The sequence below is a fragment of the Apus apus genome, chromosome 16, assembly GCF_020740795.1.
Source record: "Apus apus isolate bApuApu2 chromosome 16, bApuApu2.pri.cur, whole genome shotgun sequence".
NCBI classification, from domain to species: domain Eukaryota; kingdom Metazoa; phylum Chordata; class Aves; order Apodiformes; family Apodidae; genus Apus; species Apus apus.
In genome coordinates, this window is record NC_067297.1 from 12,573,425 (window position 1) to 12,588,766 (window position 15,342).

At 39.0% G+C, this 15,342-nt stretch overlaps 1 protein-coding gene across 3 annotated transcripts; it reads right to left on the reverse strand.

Moving 5' to 3' along the window:
- Positions 1-1,696: 1,696 nt before the first annotated feature.
- ZCCHC8 (zinc finger CCHC-type containing 8) lies at positions 1,697-14,927 on the reverse strand. Of its 3 annotated transcripts, none has more exons than XM_051634490.1 (14): positions 14,411-14,927; positions 13,361-13,401; positions 12,681-12,755; positions 12,182-12,287; positions 11,466-11,543; positions 11,040-11,143; positions 9,219-9,284; positions 8,030-8,090; positions 7,433-7,575; positions 6,514-6,656; positions 5,719-5,834; positions 4,833-4,916; positions 3,923-4,037; positions 1,697-3,185 (listed from the first exon to the last, which is right to left on the reverse strand). In XM_051634490.1, the coding sequence occupies exons 1-14, from the start codon at positions 14,594-14,596 to the stop codon at positions 2,392-2,394; spliced, it is 2,112 nt and encodes a 703-aa protein (XP_051490450.1). In that variant the 5' UTR covers positions 14,597-14,927; the 3' UTR covers positions 1,697-2,391. The 3 variants fall into 3 exon arrangements, with proteins under 3 accessions (XP_051490450.1, XP_051490449.1, XP_051490451.1); XM_051634489.1 differs by having other exon boundaries at positions 8,030-8,093; XM_051634491.1 differs by lacking the exons at positions 9,219-9,284; positions 11,040-11,143; positions 11,466-11,543; ... (2 more) ...; positions 13,361-13,401; positions 14,411-14,927 and adding an exon at positions 9,646-11,015.
- Positions 14,928-15,342: the final 415 nt, after the last annotated feature.

A 15,342-nucleotide genomic window follows, 5' to 3' on the forward strand; every position in this document is an offset into this window, starting at 1 on the left:
ATTCCTGCCCTAAGCTGCCCCAGATAATATCTGCTTTAGACAGCAGAAGACATCTTCCCAAAAGGAAAAAATCCCTATCTCCAAGTAGTTTGTGTGCAGCAAATACCAGAGTGGCCAAAGTGATAAAAAAATACTGAACAGTTCAAAATTCAAAGCCTTATAAAATTAAGGATTTAACATATTCAAACTAGGATTTATCCATACTCGAATACCTTCAGCATCAATCTTGGAAGCAATAAAGTTAACAGCTACCTTAATGCTAAGTCTGAGAATTTGTACAAACATTGAAGACTCATCTATTCTGAGCAAGTAGGTGGAAGGGTGAATTATTATTAATTTGTTGTGAACATACAGAGCACTAATGAGTACTAAACATATAAAGAAGATTTTCATCTTGTGGCATCTGTAAGCACACAAGTACTCCTGTAAAGTTTGGGCTGCATGTCCTGCTAAAGCAGCAACATTTCATAAGAGCTATTAAAAAAAGATCATCTGAGGTGTGGAGAGAGAACTGCATGTTTAAAGTATGAGCACCTCAACACACCCAAAAGGTGTGTACACTTGAAATCATTACCTCATGCCCCGCACCACAGTATCATCCACCTGTGAATGATGCAGCACACAGCACATAATGGCTTGTGTAAATTGTCATTACTCCCTTTTAACTCCATGGGAAGAGGAAACATGGAGAAAGCACAACATCCTCAGATGCTTCCCAACAGACTTTTACTTCCTGAAGTGCATAGAGAAGCTGGAAGCAACATATTATTTTGTCACCCATTCCTGTTACAGAAAGTAACACTGCTTCTCCTAAAGGAGATTAAAATTAAAAAAACCTTTTCATTTTAGCATATACAATGAACTTTTACCTTGACCATTGCTTTCCAAATGCAACCAGATAAACTGAACTGGTTTATGCTGCAAAAAGCTTTTTCAGCCTCTTGGAAGACAAAGAGTTCACATATAAAGACACTTTGGTTTTCCCTTCCTGTAAAGTTTAAAGAAAAAGAAGGAAATAAATATAAAAGCTTTAACTTAAAAAAAGCCTGGGGTTCTTTTAAGCATCCAAATGCAGTGTACTATCATATAAGGATCTTTGGGAAATACGGACTATCTGCCAAGCTAAAAATTTTAAAAGATAAATTCAGTCTCTGAAGTTATATTATCAAAAACACCTTTGAACATCCCCCCCTTCACAAATCTTTCCTTAGATACTTGAAAATTCTATTTTACTGTGTATCTCACTTGGGTAGGAAGACTTCTTTTCTGCATTTATACAAGGACGAATGCTTTCCCAGCTCCAAAGCAGACTGGTAAGTCAGTCTAGTACTCCCTCTGTTGGCAATGCCAAAAGTGTTCAGGCATGTCACCTACAGGTCCCTCTGAAGACAATTAGGAGAAGGGAAAAAAAGTGTTAGAACAATTAATCAGCAGAATTATTACGATGTTAATCTTTGGCAAGTGGGCAATTCTTCAGATTATGAAAGCTGAATGGAATGGCAAGGTTCTATTTAAGTAGCTGAAATAATTTTCACAGCTGCTTGATTATGAAAACCTGAATTGAATAGTTGTGACCCTTCCTAAAATAGTTAACTTTTTTCAACCTCATTTTAATCAGCTTGTTTTTATATTTATCTTCAGCAGCTGATTTTCAAAAAACAGCAGTTTGATGGTTTAGGACTCCCATTAAAAAATATTTCTATAAAAGCTCATTTATTAAACCTCTGTACACAACAATCAACATGTATGTACAGCAAGTTTACATGAAGGATGATGTTACAAAAGATACAGTGGTAATTAAAACTGACCCACATAAATAGTTTATAAAAATATTTGAAATGGTGACAATAATGGTGGTAATCCCTGATTATTTTCATCCAATTGCCAGGATTTTGATGTGGGAAATCTTAATGTTAAGACGTGTTTAAAAACATTATGAATATATTAAACTTATCTACAGGATAATTAGCAAAATGTATAAAGTACAGATTATTGTACAAAGGACAGATATTAAAAAAACATCACCAATCCACCTGGAACTTAAGGACAATAAAAATCTTAGCCAAAGTAAAGAACAGCAAACCACAAACTCTTCAGAGTTTCATGTATTGGCAAGTAACTCGTTCTTAACAAATCAACAGTCCTGTTACTCCTTAGTGGAAGAATATAATTTGGGAAAATTCTTCTGTATTTCCTGTGCACATTGGTGGTCCTGGTCAGTACAGAGGCCCTGCACTAACTTCAGTTCCAAGGAAGAACGGGGCAGAGCTGTATTTGTCAAGATGTTCTCCTTCCCACAAAAGGATGAGGAAGGTTATCCGAGTTTGTAAAACTGGAGGAGGGGACAGAAGGAAGCAGAGATTTGGACATAACGAAACAAAGGAAGAGCAGTTAAGATGAAGTCTTTTTCTTTTGCTGGTTTCTTGGGGAATTTTTTAACACGCTTCTTATTCGCAGATAGACACCTGTTGATTCTGCCATATTTTCAAATTCAAATGGTGTTATCCCTTCAGCAAACTTGCTCATGTCAGGAACAAGACTGGAGTTCTTTGCAGATGACTTAATGCTTGTGAGCATTTGATCACCACCCATATTTTCTCCATTGTTAATGTCACTGTTGGGAGCAGGCATGGTGTTATCCAGCAAGCCCTCAGAATCAGTGTTATCTGGATTTTCCTTTAAGTTAAGTAAACTATCTTCTGGATTAGGACTAGTTATAGAATGTTCCTTTCCTGCTGTCTGTTCACTGATGTCAGAAAACTTCGTTTCCACTGTAATCACCTTGTCAGATGATCTTACTTCTGCAACAAGATCCACTTCGTTCCTGGAGGGTGATGAGGTAACAGAATTCCCAGTTAAAGGTGTATCAACAGGAATGTCAGAGTCACTGTTCGTGCTTTCTGCCTGCTCTAGTGCTGCCCAGATTAATCGCTGCTGTTCCTCCAGCTCTTCCAAGGTCAGAGTATCCTCATCCATAACTGAGTCCACTATTTTTGGCTCAGGATTATCAGGATTTGACAGTGGAGTAGTCCTGGGAAGAGGAGTGTGGGTGGGTGTTGAAGGTTGAGTTGGGGGTGTTCCTTGTGGTAAAGGAGGAGGAGTTGATATTGATGGACTCCCAGGTGGCAGTGGAGGTTGGAACTCAAAACTGTTCTGAGTTTGAGGTCTTTGTGACACTTCCAGATCTAAAAGCAGATCAAAAAACATGAATTAAAATCTGAAATCCGACTAGGACGAGACACTTGATTAACTAGCTGTTCTGTATCTTCTCATCCTTGGTTTTCAACTGAGACAGGAAAACAACTTTTGGAAGGTTTTAAGATCCACTGAACTTGTGTTTTGGGGAACCTTAACTCTGCTAGCCATGCAAGGGGAAAAAAAAGATATAACATTATTGAATGTATTAACAAGCCTATTCCACAGAGCCAGACTGAAGGATTTCCTCATAGGAAATCCAAAAGGAAAGCCAGGAGTTTCTCTGATAATCTAACATTTAAGTAACACTTTGAAGTCCTCCTGTGAGTCTGACTCATTTTTAAGAAGCTGTGAGCTTGTAGCTTTCTGCATTATTTCATCCAAATATTTAAAGATGTGGAGGTTCTGGTAACAGAAGCTTCTTTAGGACACACCTTAAGAGATCAGAATTTGTAACTTAACATTCCAGCTGCTCTGAACACACTTTAAACTCCCTACTTGGTATTGGAAGATACAACAATCACAGAACAGTGAGTACTTACTGTAGAGAGGCCTAAATGCCACTACAGTGGGACACAGCTGGTGTATGTTACCAGTTGCATTAATTACCACCATACTGACTACTAACACATTGGGTTCTCTTCATGAACCCTGACATTTCAATTCACAGCAAGTTATTTTGAAAATTAAAACCAAAATCAGCAAAAAAAAGTGAGAGTAACTGTACCAGAATCCAGGTCCATGTCGGCTGCTGGTACCTCCAAATTGTCTTCTTTTGGTCGCTTTGAATGATGAGAGCTGGACTGAGAGGCAGCCCTTTTATTGCTAGCTTTTGGACTTGGCTGAAGAGAAATTACCCAGGAAAACAGAAGCAATTAGTGTTAAATTGCACGATGTAACATTTGCAGCCTTAAGAACATACTTAAAGCAATTTCATAACTATACAACCATTTGGTGACCCAGTGTGTAACCTAGACATTGAAGTTTGTGAGACTCAGTGCCAACTGAACAGAACTGGAGTCTTGTTCAAATGGCAAAAGACTGTCTGCATTCCTAACACAGGATTGCAACCAAGTTTCCACCTGGACACTTAGGTCTTAGGAAACCAGCACAGCACAAATACTGCCATGTCCCTTCCCGGCAGGCTTAGAATTTACCAATTAGTTCCATACAGAATTACACTCTGGGACTCAGAGCAGAGGAAGTATCCTGTAGGAGACAACACCAGGTAAGAGGCACATTAAAGACCTGAGTGTGATACAGGACAGGACTACCAGGCGTTTTCTCAAGTCACTATGACAAGATTACTGTAAATCATGACAAGTAAGCTTTTCACTTATTTGGGAAGTCTGGAACTTTAGAGTGTTTTTAGGCTGGAAAAGTTTATAGTCACCTTTTCCACAACCTTCTATAAAATACTGGACAGTTGGGATCTGCCTGTATTAACCAAAACACTGCAATTTGTTCTAAACATGAAGCTCCTAGAACAGATAAGCCAAACATCAGCATTTCACACCCAGCAGTGTTAATAAGGAAGTCTATACCCTTGTGAAAAAGAGAAACAAGAGATCATAATTAGCTACACTAAGTACATGACAACTTTTTTTTTTCCCCAAGTAACAACGAGATGTATTCACCGCATGAAAATTAGAAAGGTAGTGAGCAAAAACATCCTTCTGCTGAGATGGCTGCATGGGGATGGAACCAAACATCTGCCACTCCTACAGAAAAGGAGAGAAATTGCATATGGTTGGCTAACATGGCAGTAGGACAGAAAAACACTGAGATTAACAAGCCAAGGTGAATTCAAGTTCTCATCAAAAACCTTATTTATCAGAGTAAACAGATCTTAAGTAGGAACTTCTGACAAACCTAAGTTCTCTCAGCTGTGAACATAAACAATGATGCTATGCACTGTGACTGGGTAGTAAGAATAATTTTCTTTGAATCCTCTTTACACAACTTTAAGTATTTCATAGCAACTACTTTCAACATCTGTAACAAACCTACAAACTTTCCCTTGGAATAAGTCTTCAGGTGAAAAAGGCTTACCTTGGAATTCAAACTGTTACTTTTTTAGTGAAAACTGAAAAAAAACTGACAAAAGAACTTGGGCTAATACTGAATGAAAACATATTTGGAGGCTGCTAAATGGACAAATGTAAAGCTGCCAAAGAAAATGTACTTCTTAAGGCACAGGCATTAATATCAGTGATTAAGTTCACTACTAAGAACAGGTTAAAATGCTTTTGAAAATAAAAGTGCAGCAGCAGCAACCACAGGAGCTTCCTCATGTGCTCTATGTAATAGGTGGGTCTTTGGCTATGACTCATCTTGATGAGCTGTTACAAACCTTCCCAGAGACTGTGCACTGGTCTGATGTAGTTTTCTATAGTTGAAATTATATTTCTGGTAACACCCACAGTAACTGTCAGATGGAAAATACAAAATGTTATACAAAATGGCTAAAAGCAATTAATGTTACTCAGGACATGGTTCAGAAGGCAGAGGACAGCCACTTACATCTGGGATCCCACTTGGAGTGGATATATTAAAGCCTGGATAGTTTATCAGCTTAGAGACGTCGTAAGTGATGCGTTTTGGTTGACGAGATCCTTCATCATCCGTTCCACCATCATCTACAATGAAATATTATTATTGAGGCTAATTAAGAACCTTACTGAAAAAAAACCACAGGATTTAAGAACTATTTTGATATGTGAGGGTGAATAGAGGTTTTGTAATCCACAAAAGCAGTTACAGTGACTAGATCTATCAGATACGCATATGAAGCTGCCCCAGAAACCTAACAGGGTACTCATAGTTATATTTCTCTTTATGTACCATAACTAGCCTCAGAATTTAGCATCAGAATTGTTCTCTGAAATGCAGCATAAATGTTGGTCATTAGTAAAAAGCTGATGGAATTATTTGATAATCTGAGGTTCAAGAAATTTATTATTTGCTTGCTGGTGGTCTTCTTACTCTTATGTAAGTTATTAAACTTTAGAAAAGTACCATAAAGAGAAGCTTATTAAAAATAGGAAATCTGACAACAGGCTATTTGCAAGGGTTGATTCAAGTTAAATCACACTGGCAGAATGTTAATCTATGCAATCAAATAATTACACGAGTTGGTTCATTGTCACAGAAAAGCTAGATGAGAGGGGAGGATTTTTACACTACTTAAGAAAACTTGATTCCCCACTTCCATGAGGAAGATGAAGGTTTCCAAACTAGGCACTTTGTCTCCTGAATAGGGTGCAGGCAGTAAATAGTCTGAAGACCGAAAACTGCATTCCTGCAGCACATTCCCACCTTTTCCATCATAAAGGGCAAGTCCTGAGTGCTCCATTTCAGCCTCCTTGAGCCAGCCTGGGGGATAACCCAGCTGACGCATGCGATAGATAAATGGAGGAAGACTCTTGTCAGTGACACCAAGTGCATCTTGAAGTTCCCCACTAAGTGAAGAAGACAGAACACAAAAAGTCCTCCAGTAAAATCCATGACTGAGTTTTGACAAAAGGAAATTATGAACATTTTGTTGAATTTTAATCAAGTTAAAATAACTTAGTTTCAGCTCAAATTATGTTGCCTGTCAATACCAGATATAACAATTTTAGGTAAAAAAACAGCTCTGATGTTAAAGATAATTTTTAACACTTTTGTTTCTCCATACAAGCATATATATGCTTAAACATTTGATGAGAATTAACTCTACAATGAGAACAACTTACGAGACTTGTTACTGGCCTTAACTGTAGCTATGGCAACAGGAATGGTGCAGCTTAACGCAACACTGAATTTACTGGTAATTTCTTTGGAGATTGCTACAGTCATATTATGATTTTTTAAAACATTTTGAATAGAAAGAAGAGGGGAAGGGACACTCAAAGCTCAACATTTTCAGAATCTTGCATGCATTTTTAGTTTATTAGGAATATAATATATCTGCAGTTTGAGTGGACAAAGAGTAAAATTTGTATTTCCCTGTATTAGGGAAAGTGCCATGGGAAAGGACAGGACTACTTAGCTAGCAATGAGTTTTCATCTGAAAAATATATGTGAAATTCATTAAACAAAATTTTATGTATCAAACAAATCTGAGCATAACACATCTATAGTTAAGAGTAGCAGATGGAGTTAGAGAACTCCAGAAAGTAACATCTGGCACTCCAAAGGTAGAAAAGGTATTCCAGAAAAGCAGTGCAACAGCTAATGGAAGGAAAAGTGGTACCTAATTACTCCTGGTTTAAATTTTCCAAACCTCTCTTCTACTTCTTCCGCATGATAACGCTGCTGAAAATTCTGATTGCTCGTTTCCCCACAAGCTTCCAAAAACTCCTTTCTCTTCTCACTTATGCGAGCTGCATTTCGTGGCTTAAAGATAATACAATTGGGAAGTTCAGATGTGGACAATTTACAATAGATGCACTCCTTCACCCAACATAAAACTAGCACTCCTCGTTCTTAGCATGCTTAATCCTTCATCACACAGGCCATGTGATGGAACTGCAGTAATCATGAGAACTATATAACAAAAAATCAGCAGCATTCAATCTAGTGGAGCTCTAAAACAGGAGACTGTTCAAACTGAAAAATGTCCCTCCATAAATTAGAGAGATTCAAACCATTATGCTAACAAATTAATTTACATTCTGATTTAGTGTGCTAAAATTTGCAAGGATGAACAGCATACGATAATCCACAGAGATGAATAATTTGTACATCCTGATCCCAATGCACCCAATTATTTTTTTTTTTTAAATGGTGCAGTTACACTGAAATATTTCTGGAAGAGCAGCAGTCTTGGGAACACTGATGCAGACTTTACCTTTGGACAGTCTTTCATTTGATGGTCTTCAGAACCACAATTGAAACAATGCGGTTTTGGCCTGCTTAAAAAATGCACAAGAAATTAAGCCTGAAAAATAATTCTGCAATGTCAAATGCACTTAATTATTTTAATAATACAGATAGGGCACCAGTCTATTTAATATACCTGTAGAACATGAACACCTCTATGGCTTTTTTTCTGCTTGTATCATCAGAGGTCTGATCCTTTTTACACTGAGAATCAGTTACCAGTAGAAACAAGCAGGAGAGCTTGACTAGTTCTTTGGGAAATCTTGGCCCACAATTTGAATGTTATGGATATTGTGAAATTGCTCTGAAAACCTGGACTGGAAGTGCAGCTGGCTTTAACTTGAATTGTCCTTGTAAATCCATGCCATTATAGAGGGGGAAATCCCAACCTCTTACAAGATTTTAGAGAAAGATTTCTTTTCTGAACATTAGGATAGGAATTAGAAGTGGACACAAAAGGGTGACACAGGGATAAATGTTCAGGGTACCCCCCTCAGGCACACCCTCAAACCTCTTGAAGCCTCTAATGAGGTGAAGTGAAGTGTGTTTTCTGCTCCATCTTTACACAGTATTCCAACAGAAACCCTCTGCAGTGATCCCAGTATTTTATCACCATCCCATATATGAGGACAATCCTTCAACCTGCTTCCCACAGCAGCTCTAATCAAACCAGAATTTGCACCTTTATCTTTGAAATTCCCACAAAAAAGCTTGCCCAGTCTTCACTGCATCTGGAATCAGAGACTTTAGATGCTAAGAAGACTACACAACCTGTCAGGTGGAAACTCAGTTTGCTTTACTTTACCATAAAAGCTATATAATCCATTCTTGAGATATTTTTTTAGGCTTTTAAGAAAAACTAAGCCAGAGAGTTGCTCCACAAAACAGTAAGAATGATAGTACACCAGTGCAAGGTTAATAAAACAAATCACTATAAGGCAAGCAACAGAGTAACTAAGCATAAACTTCAAAGAGTTTTTACACATTGATTTTAGGCCCTTCCTAAATAAAGTTAATAAACAAGAGAAATTCGCTGACTGCAAAGCTCAGCACTGGTTTACTTAAAATATGTTCAAGTGTTTCATACAGTGGGGAATAATTAGAGTGTACATCTGAACTTTTCAGCTCAAAACTTTATATTTAAGAATAATACAAACCTTTTTGGTTTTACTTGTATTTCTTGTCCATCTAGGGAGAGAATCTGGCTGAAAACTTGCTGATATCTTTAGATTTCAATAAGGAACTGCTACTGGATGAAGCAAAATTTCAATCTTGTTTAAAATATCAGTGAAAACCTAATACTGCTTTGAGTGGAACACTGACTCTTTTTTGGATTGTTACAGATGAGTCTTTGGTATGAAGTCCATAGTATAAGCTATAAAACTATATAAACTATTTGCTAAGAGGGGTTTATGGTGTTTCCTCCTACCCAATTTCCATCTAATAACCAATTTTGTCATTGATCAGCACGTGCTAAAACCACAGTCCTCTGGTTTATAGGCAGAAGTTTTAAGCTGATAATTCTGATATGCTCTGCAGCAATCTTATGAATAACATTTTGATAGTTTCAAAAATATAACTCACTTCTCAAGCATGTGGAGACAGGTCCTACCATACTACTTGTGTTTGGTTTTGGACTGCAGTGTGCCAGCTGCTCAGCCCATTTGTCTAAAAACATACAAAAAGACAAAAGGGCTGCAAGTGAACCAACACAGCAAAGACTAAGAGGTTCAGCAGAGTTCAGAAGCTTCCAGAATCTAAGAGTTGCTTTTAAAAAGAAAAGCAGACGCCAGATGCTAGTCAGACTGATGTGTTAATTGAGTGAAGTACTTGTGTGATTTAGAAGCACAGTACCTAACACACCACCTCACTCAGCAGCAAATGCTATTTTAGGCTTATGTCACCTGTGGGAGCTCTAAGAAAGATGCAGCAAATATATTTAAAGTGCAATAGCAAAGTTAAGCTGGCAGACATGAAAATTTAGCCACACTTAACTTTGTATTTTAGGATAATTAATGTTAGGAATCTAGTTCCTGCATCTGGAGGTTGGGAGACAGTCCAGGTATCATTTGGAGAACCAGAGTGTTTCAAAGCACTGTAACAGAGGCAGCTTTCCAATGGTGACATTAAACACAGGCAAAAGCAGGCACAGGAAAACCCAGCTTAGCCACCTTATCAATTTGCAATTTTTGTTTAGATACATGTAATTTTTTTAACACTAGGAAATTATGTTTATTACAAGCTTGGTAAACAGAAATTGCAGAAATTAATTGTGAAACTGGTTCTTGCACTGACTCCCTCGGGCAGAAGTAATTCTGGGGAATGATGGAAGGGAGATTACTTGAGAAAAATGGAGAAATTTCTTGTCCCGTTTGTTTTTCTCAAATAGGACTACAATATTAAAAATATTAAATAATTATTAAAAGCACTTTTTCCAACATTTCCCTCAATTCCACCTTTCAAACTCTGCCTCTTATAAACAGCAAAGAACCAAATTTAAAATAGATGCAAGTTAAGAGCATTCCATACCTAAATTTCATTAAGACTTTCCCACTGGCTCCCACATATGGGAAATAAAAAAACCTTAGAGCATTTTTTAGTTAGCCAAGCCCTTTTCTTCCCCTAAACTGTATATTTTATAGAGGGAAACACTTAATATCTGGAATGAGCTGTCATTCCAAACCTGATTACAGACTAGGCCAGGAAGTTTCTACAGTCCCAAGATGTATTTATGGGGATATGGCTTCACCCTTCCCAAGCATAAGCCTTCTAAAAACCAGGGAGCCAATCATATAAAAATATTTGTATGTCTTGAAAAAAAGGCACTAACTCATGGAAACTTTTCATCTGTAACAACTGATACGGTTTTGACAGAAATGCACAATCTACTGAACAAAATTTGAGCTCAATTTACCAACTAGAGTTCTTTGGATGTGACCGACAGAAAAAAAACACCCTTGTTTTAGTAAACAGGATACTTAGGTATTTCCCATCCTTCTGTCAGCTGTGGATTCTCATTTAATAAAGGCTGTCCCAGTTTATCAAGACAAAAATTGGTAAAATACAGAACACTTCCTACAACCTGTAGAAAAAAAGTCAGAGAATTGTCAGAAATGTGTCAGTACTTAGGTCAGGTTGGTAGCATTTCTATAACTTTACACTGCTTGAAATACTTGCAGGCTTGTTTTTTTTTTCCCCCACTCTGTAGGAATTTACAAAAAATACACACCCACACCTATACAAATCAGTACATTTTTTCCACTAATGTAGTGAAAACATGCTGAACTTAACTGCTATTACACTGATCAATTAAATTAAACAACTTATTTTAATGGCAGTGTATATGGAATATGCAGAATGAAGAAGCAGACCTACCATTGAAGAGTACATAGTCAAAAACTTACACTAAAAGCTTCTTTTATTTTTTTGACAGAATTTGAGCTTGCTGTTTTACAGTCCTCTTCTAAAAGAACACTGGAGGGCTGACATGAAAGATAAAAATGCAAATAATTAATTTAAAACATCAGTAAAAGGAAGAGCTCCTAAATAACTAATGCAAAAGGCAGAGAACATTGAATACAGCTTCCACTCTTTCATGAAATATTAGTTAGTAGGATGGAGACATCTACATCAGTCAATGCTTTCCAAAAGCTTCTTCTACAGCCCAAAGTATGATACCGTTTCCTCCGATGAAAAATATGCTGCATAAGAACATCTTTATTCTTCTCAAAAGCTACAAGAAAGGTGGAGAGAAATGTGCCATTTCACCCTTTTATTCAAAGTTCAAGAGTCAATGTTAAGGAAAACTCAACATTCTGAAATAGGAGAAAAAAGTGGGAATTTCCAGATTCTGTTGTTCATCTGCGCTCTTGTATATACTCAAAGTTAGGCCAATCCCCATTCAATTAGTATGTTAAGTTTATACCTTATGTCCTTTCTTGATTCTTTGCCCTATTTTTGGAACAGAGTTACAGAACATTTGTTTGATAGTTACTTGATTTGCAATTAAACAGGAAAAAACATCTACAATTCAGCTATTTCATAGTGTAGTTTTTTAATATTCCCACCATAAACATGGAAGAGAAGGAGCCCACTCATAACAATTTGAATTTTAAAGTACCTGTGGCTTAATATTGAAGTGTGTTTTTTCTTGTTCACTTCTCTTCTGCTCTTCATATTTCTGAACTAAATTAAAAACAAAATCTTCAATTTCTTGGTGATATTGCCTGCAAAGAAGTGAAGTATACAAAGACATGAGCAATATTGAAATATTTGCTAGATGTCTTTTTTTTCTTTTAAGCATTTACCATTTACTACAAAATCAACTCAGAGGAAAGGAAAGTTTAATTTACTGTATTTACCCACAAGGTTCATGAAACTCAAACTGCTGTTTTGGCTCACTCCAAGTTCCTGAAGTCTCATTTCATTTAATGATAATAACTAATACTGCTTATGAAAGCAGCAGATCTGTCATATTGCTCATTATCCTTTCTCGCACTCAAGTTTATGTTACTGAAAAAAACATGTATCCAGCATTTGGACAAACACTAACATATTCAAATAAACAAAAAAAAAGTCCCATTTCCTATCAGGATTGCTTTTTCTTGGAAAGTACTTACTTAGAAATGACATTGTTCATAAATAAAATCTGTAACAAAGGTCCATCACATTTGGAGTTCTCCACTGAAATCCCACTAGAAGCACAGAACAGACACACAGACAGTGGTTATTGCAAATACTGTTTTGTCACAGCAAAGAGCCTGTAGTCTATGAAGAGAAGAATGTTTGGACAATACAAGTTCTGTCCTTTTAACAAGTTCATCTGAAGTTCATATCCACTTCAACATAAACTGTCCTCTTTTAAGTAAAGCAGCTTGCCGGGTGTGAGGTGGAAAGAAAACAAAACACCACCACACTAGAGAAATTTTCTCCTAACTGCAGTAAAGTGTGATAAAATTTTATAAATAAGATCTCTTATTTATTCAACCATTTAAATATTCTTGTTGTACCTACTGATGAACGTTACAGAAAACTTTCCCTAAAGGCCATGTAAGTCTCATAAACAGGGAGATACAGACAAAGTTACAGCAATACAAACTAAGTCATTGATACTCAAGTCTAAAAGACTTTTGAGAAATAAGTGCATTTTAGAAGCCAAATGTCTGAGCAGATATGGGGACAAAAGAACAAGCTTTCTAAAATATGGGAGACCTTACTAACTCAGGCAGCTATTATCTCTGACAAACTATTTCAAACGTACACAAGTCAAACAAAGAGTTTTAAGTCAGCGTTAACATACCTAGGTCGAGTCAGAATATTCAGCTTCCTTTTAAGTTCTTGATGTTAATTTACTGTTAAGGAACATGACTTTTTTCAGAAGACACAAACACACACCTTAATTAAAGGATCAAAACAAACAAGATAACACCCAAAAAGAATTCAACAGAATAGGGAATGGGGCTTCAACACCTTCCTTTTCACTGCTCAGAGGACTATTTACAAATCCACGTGTTGCTGAAGAAACACAATGAAACAAAAAAAACCAAACCCAAACCAACCAGATAAAAGCTGTGACAATCCAAACAGTGTAATTCATTACATGCACATGGGTGAATTGTCAGATGTACAGTCTTTTATTTTCAAAATACCTACAATCACCACAAAAAAGTCAACAGCAAGACACACGTACTTGTAAATATAAAATAAGCTATAAAAAACATTTCAGATTCCACTCTGCTACGGAATGTAACCCAAAAGCACTTTAAGGAACGAGTTACAATTTAAGTTTGAAATTATTTCTAGCTATGCTGAAAACGTATTTTCAAAGTGCAGGTACAGATTTTTCTTTTCCCTAGACAGCAGGAGTTCAGTGTCAAGCGTTTTAACGGTCACCCCAGGACTCAAGTTCTCAACTGCCTCCTCGGCCAACTGAAGCGAAGCTGGCAGGGGTGCTGGACATTCTGAGGATACAAGTTTTCAGTGAAAACTTCCTCTTAAGCGATGGAAGCAGAAGCCAGTGAAAAACGGCCCCCGCACCGAGGCGGGTGGCAGCGGCCAAGGCGGGGAGCGGCGGGGGGAGGCCGCCCCCTCCCCAGCAGGCTCAGCTCTCATCGCCCTTCAGGACGCGCCAGGGCCCGGCCCAGGCAGACACCGGCAGGGCCTCACCCCGCACAGCCACAGGCCTGATTCCCGGGAGGCGGGAAAAGCCGCAGCGCCTCAAAGCCGGAGGCGGCCGCCAGCCCCAGGAGGGCAGGAGCCCAGGCTGGCCCGGAAGGGAACGGCGGCAGGAGCGGCGGCCCCTTCCCCGCCCCGCGCTCCCCGGAGCAGGCCTTGCCTCTCCACTCAGGATATTCTCCGCCCGGAGCCGCCGCACCGTCTCCTCGCGGTCCCGCAGCCGCTCGTAGAGCTCCTCCAGGGCTTTCTCGGGTCCCTCCTCCTCCTCCTCGAAGGCGCGGGGAGGCGGCGGCGGCGGGCCCTCCTCTTCTTCCAGCTGCTGGAAGAGCTGGCGGTCCCCGAAATCCACCTCGGCCGCCATCTTAAGCTGCAGCAGGAAGGGCGGGGCGCGGGGCGGGGGAACCGCCGAGGGGGCAAAGGGCAGAAGGAGCCGCCGGCAGCGGGAAGCGCCGGGCGGGCCCGGCCCCGCCGCCGAGCCCGAGGACCACGGCTCCCAGCGTGCCGCGGCACCAGCCCGCCATGGCCGCGCCCGGGCCGGGCCGCTGCGCCCTCGGGGAGATGTAGTCGGGCCTGGGCGGGCGCGCGGCACGCCGGGAGCTGCAGTTCCCGGCAGGACTGTCCCCAAAATGGGAGGCCGGCTGCTGCCTTGCTCCTTTTTTCTTGTCGATTGGTTCTTTTGTTTTCCTTCCTCGGCATAAGGGGGTGTACGAAAAAAAAAAAAAAGTTATAATAAAGCAGGGCGGTGGCAGCAGCGTGTAGGACAAAACTATTTTCAAGTAAGAATCCCACTCCTTGTGCATTTAACATGCTCACATAATCTACTACAAAAAGCTAACACTTTTCAGTCCTTTCAAATACTGAAGTATTAGCAAGGAGCTCCAACACCCTACCTTCCTCACCAGTGGTTTGGTTATCCCTCTCTACTAAAATTTGTGACTATCAAATCGACAAAAAATAAAGAACTTAAGTTCAGCATTTATCACATGAGCTGTGCTCCATAGTGTCCATCTCCTTACAGGCAAATCCTACCTCAAAATAAGAAAAGCAAACACTATTTCTGACTTCAAGTTCTCCTCACATTTCTTGATTACATTTCCCTAGAGTTTG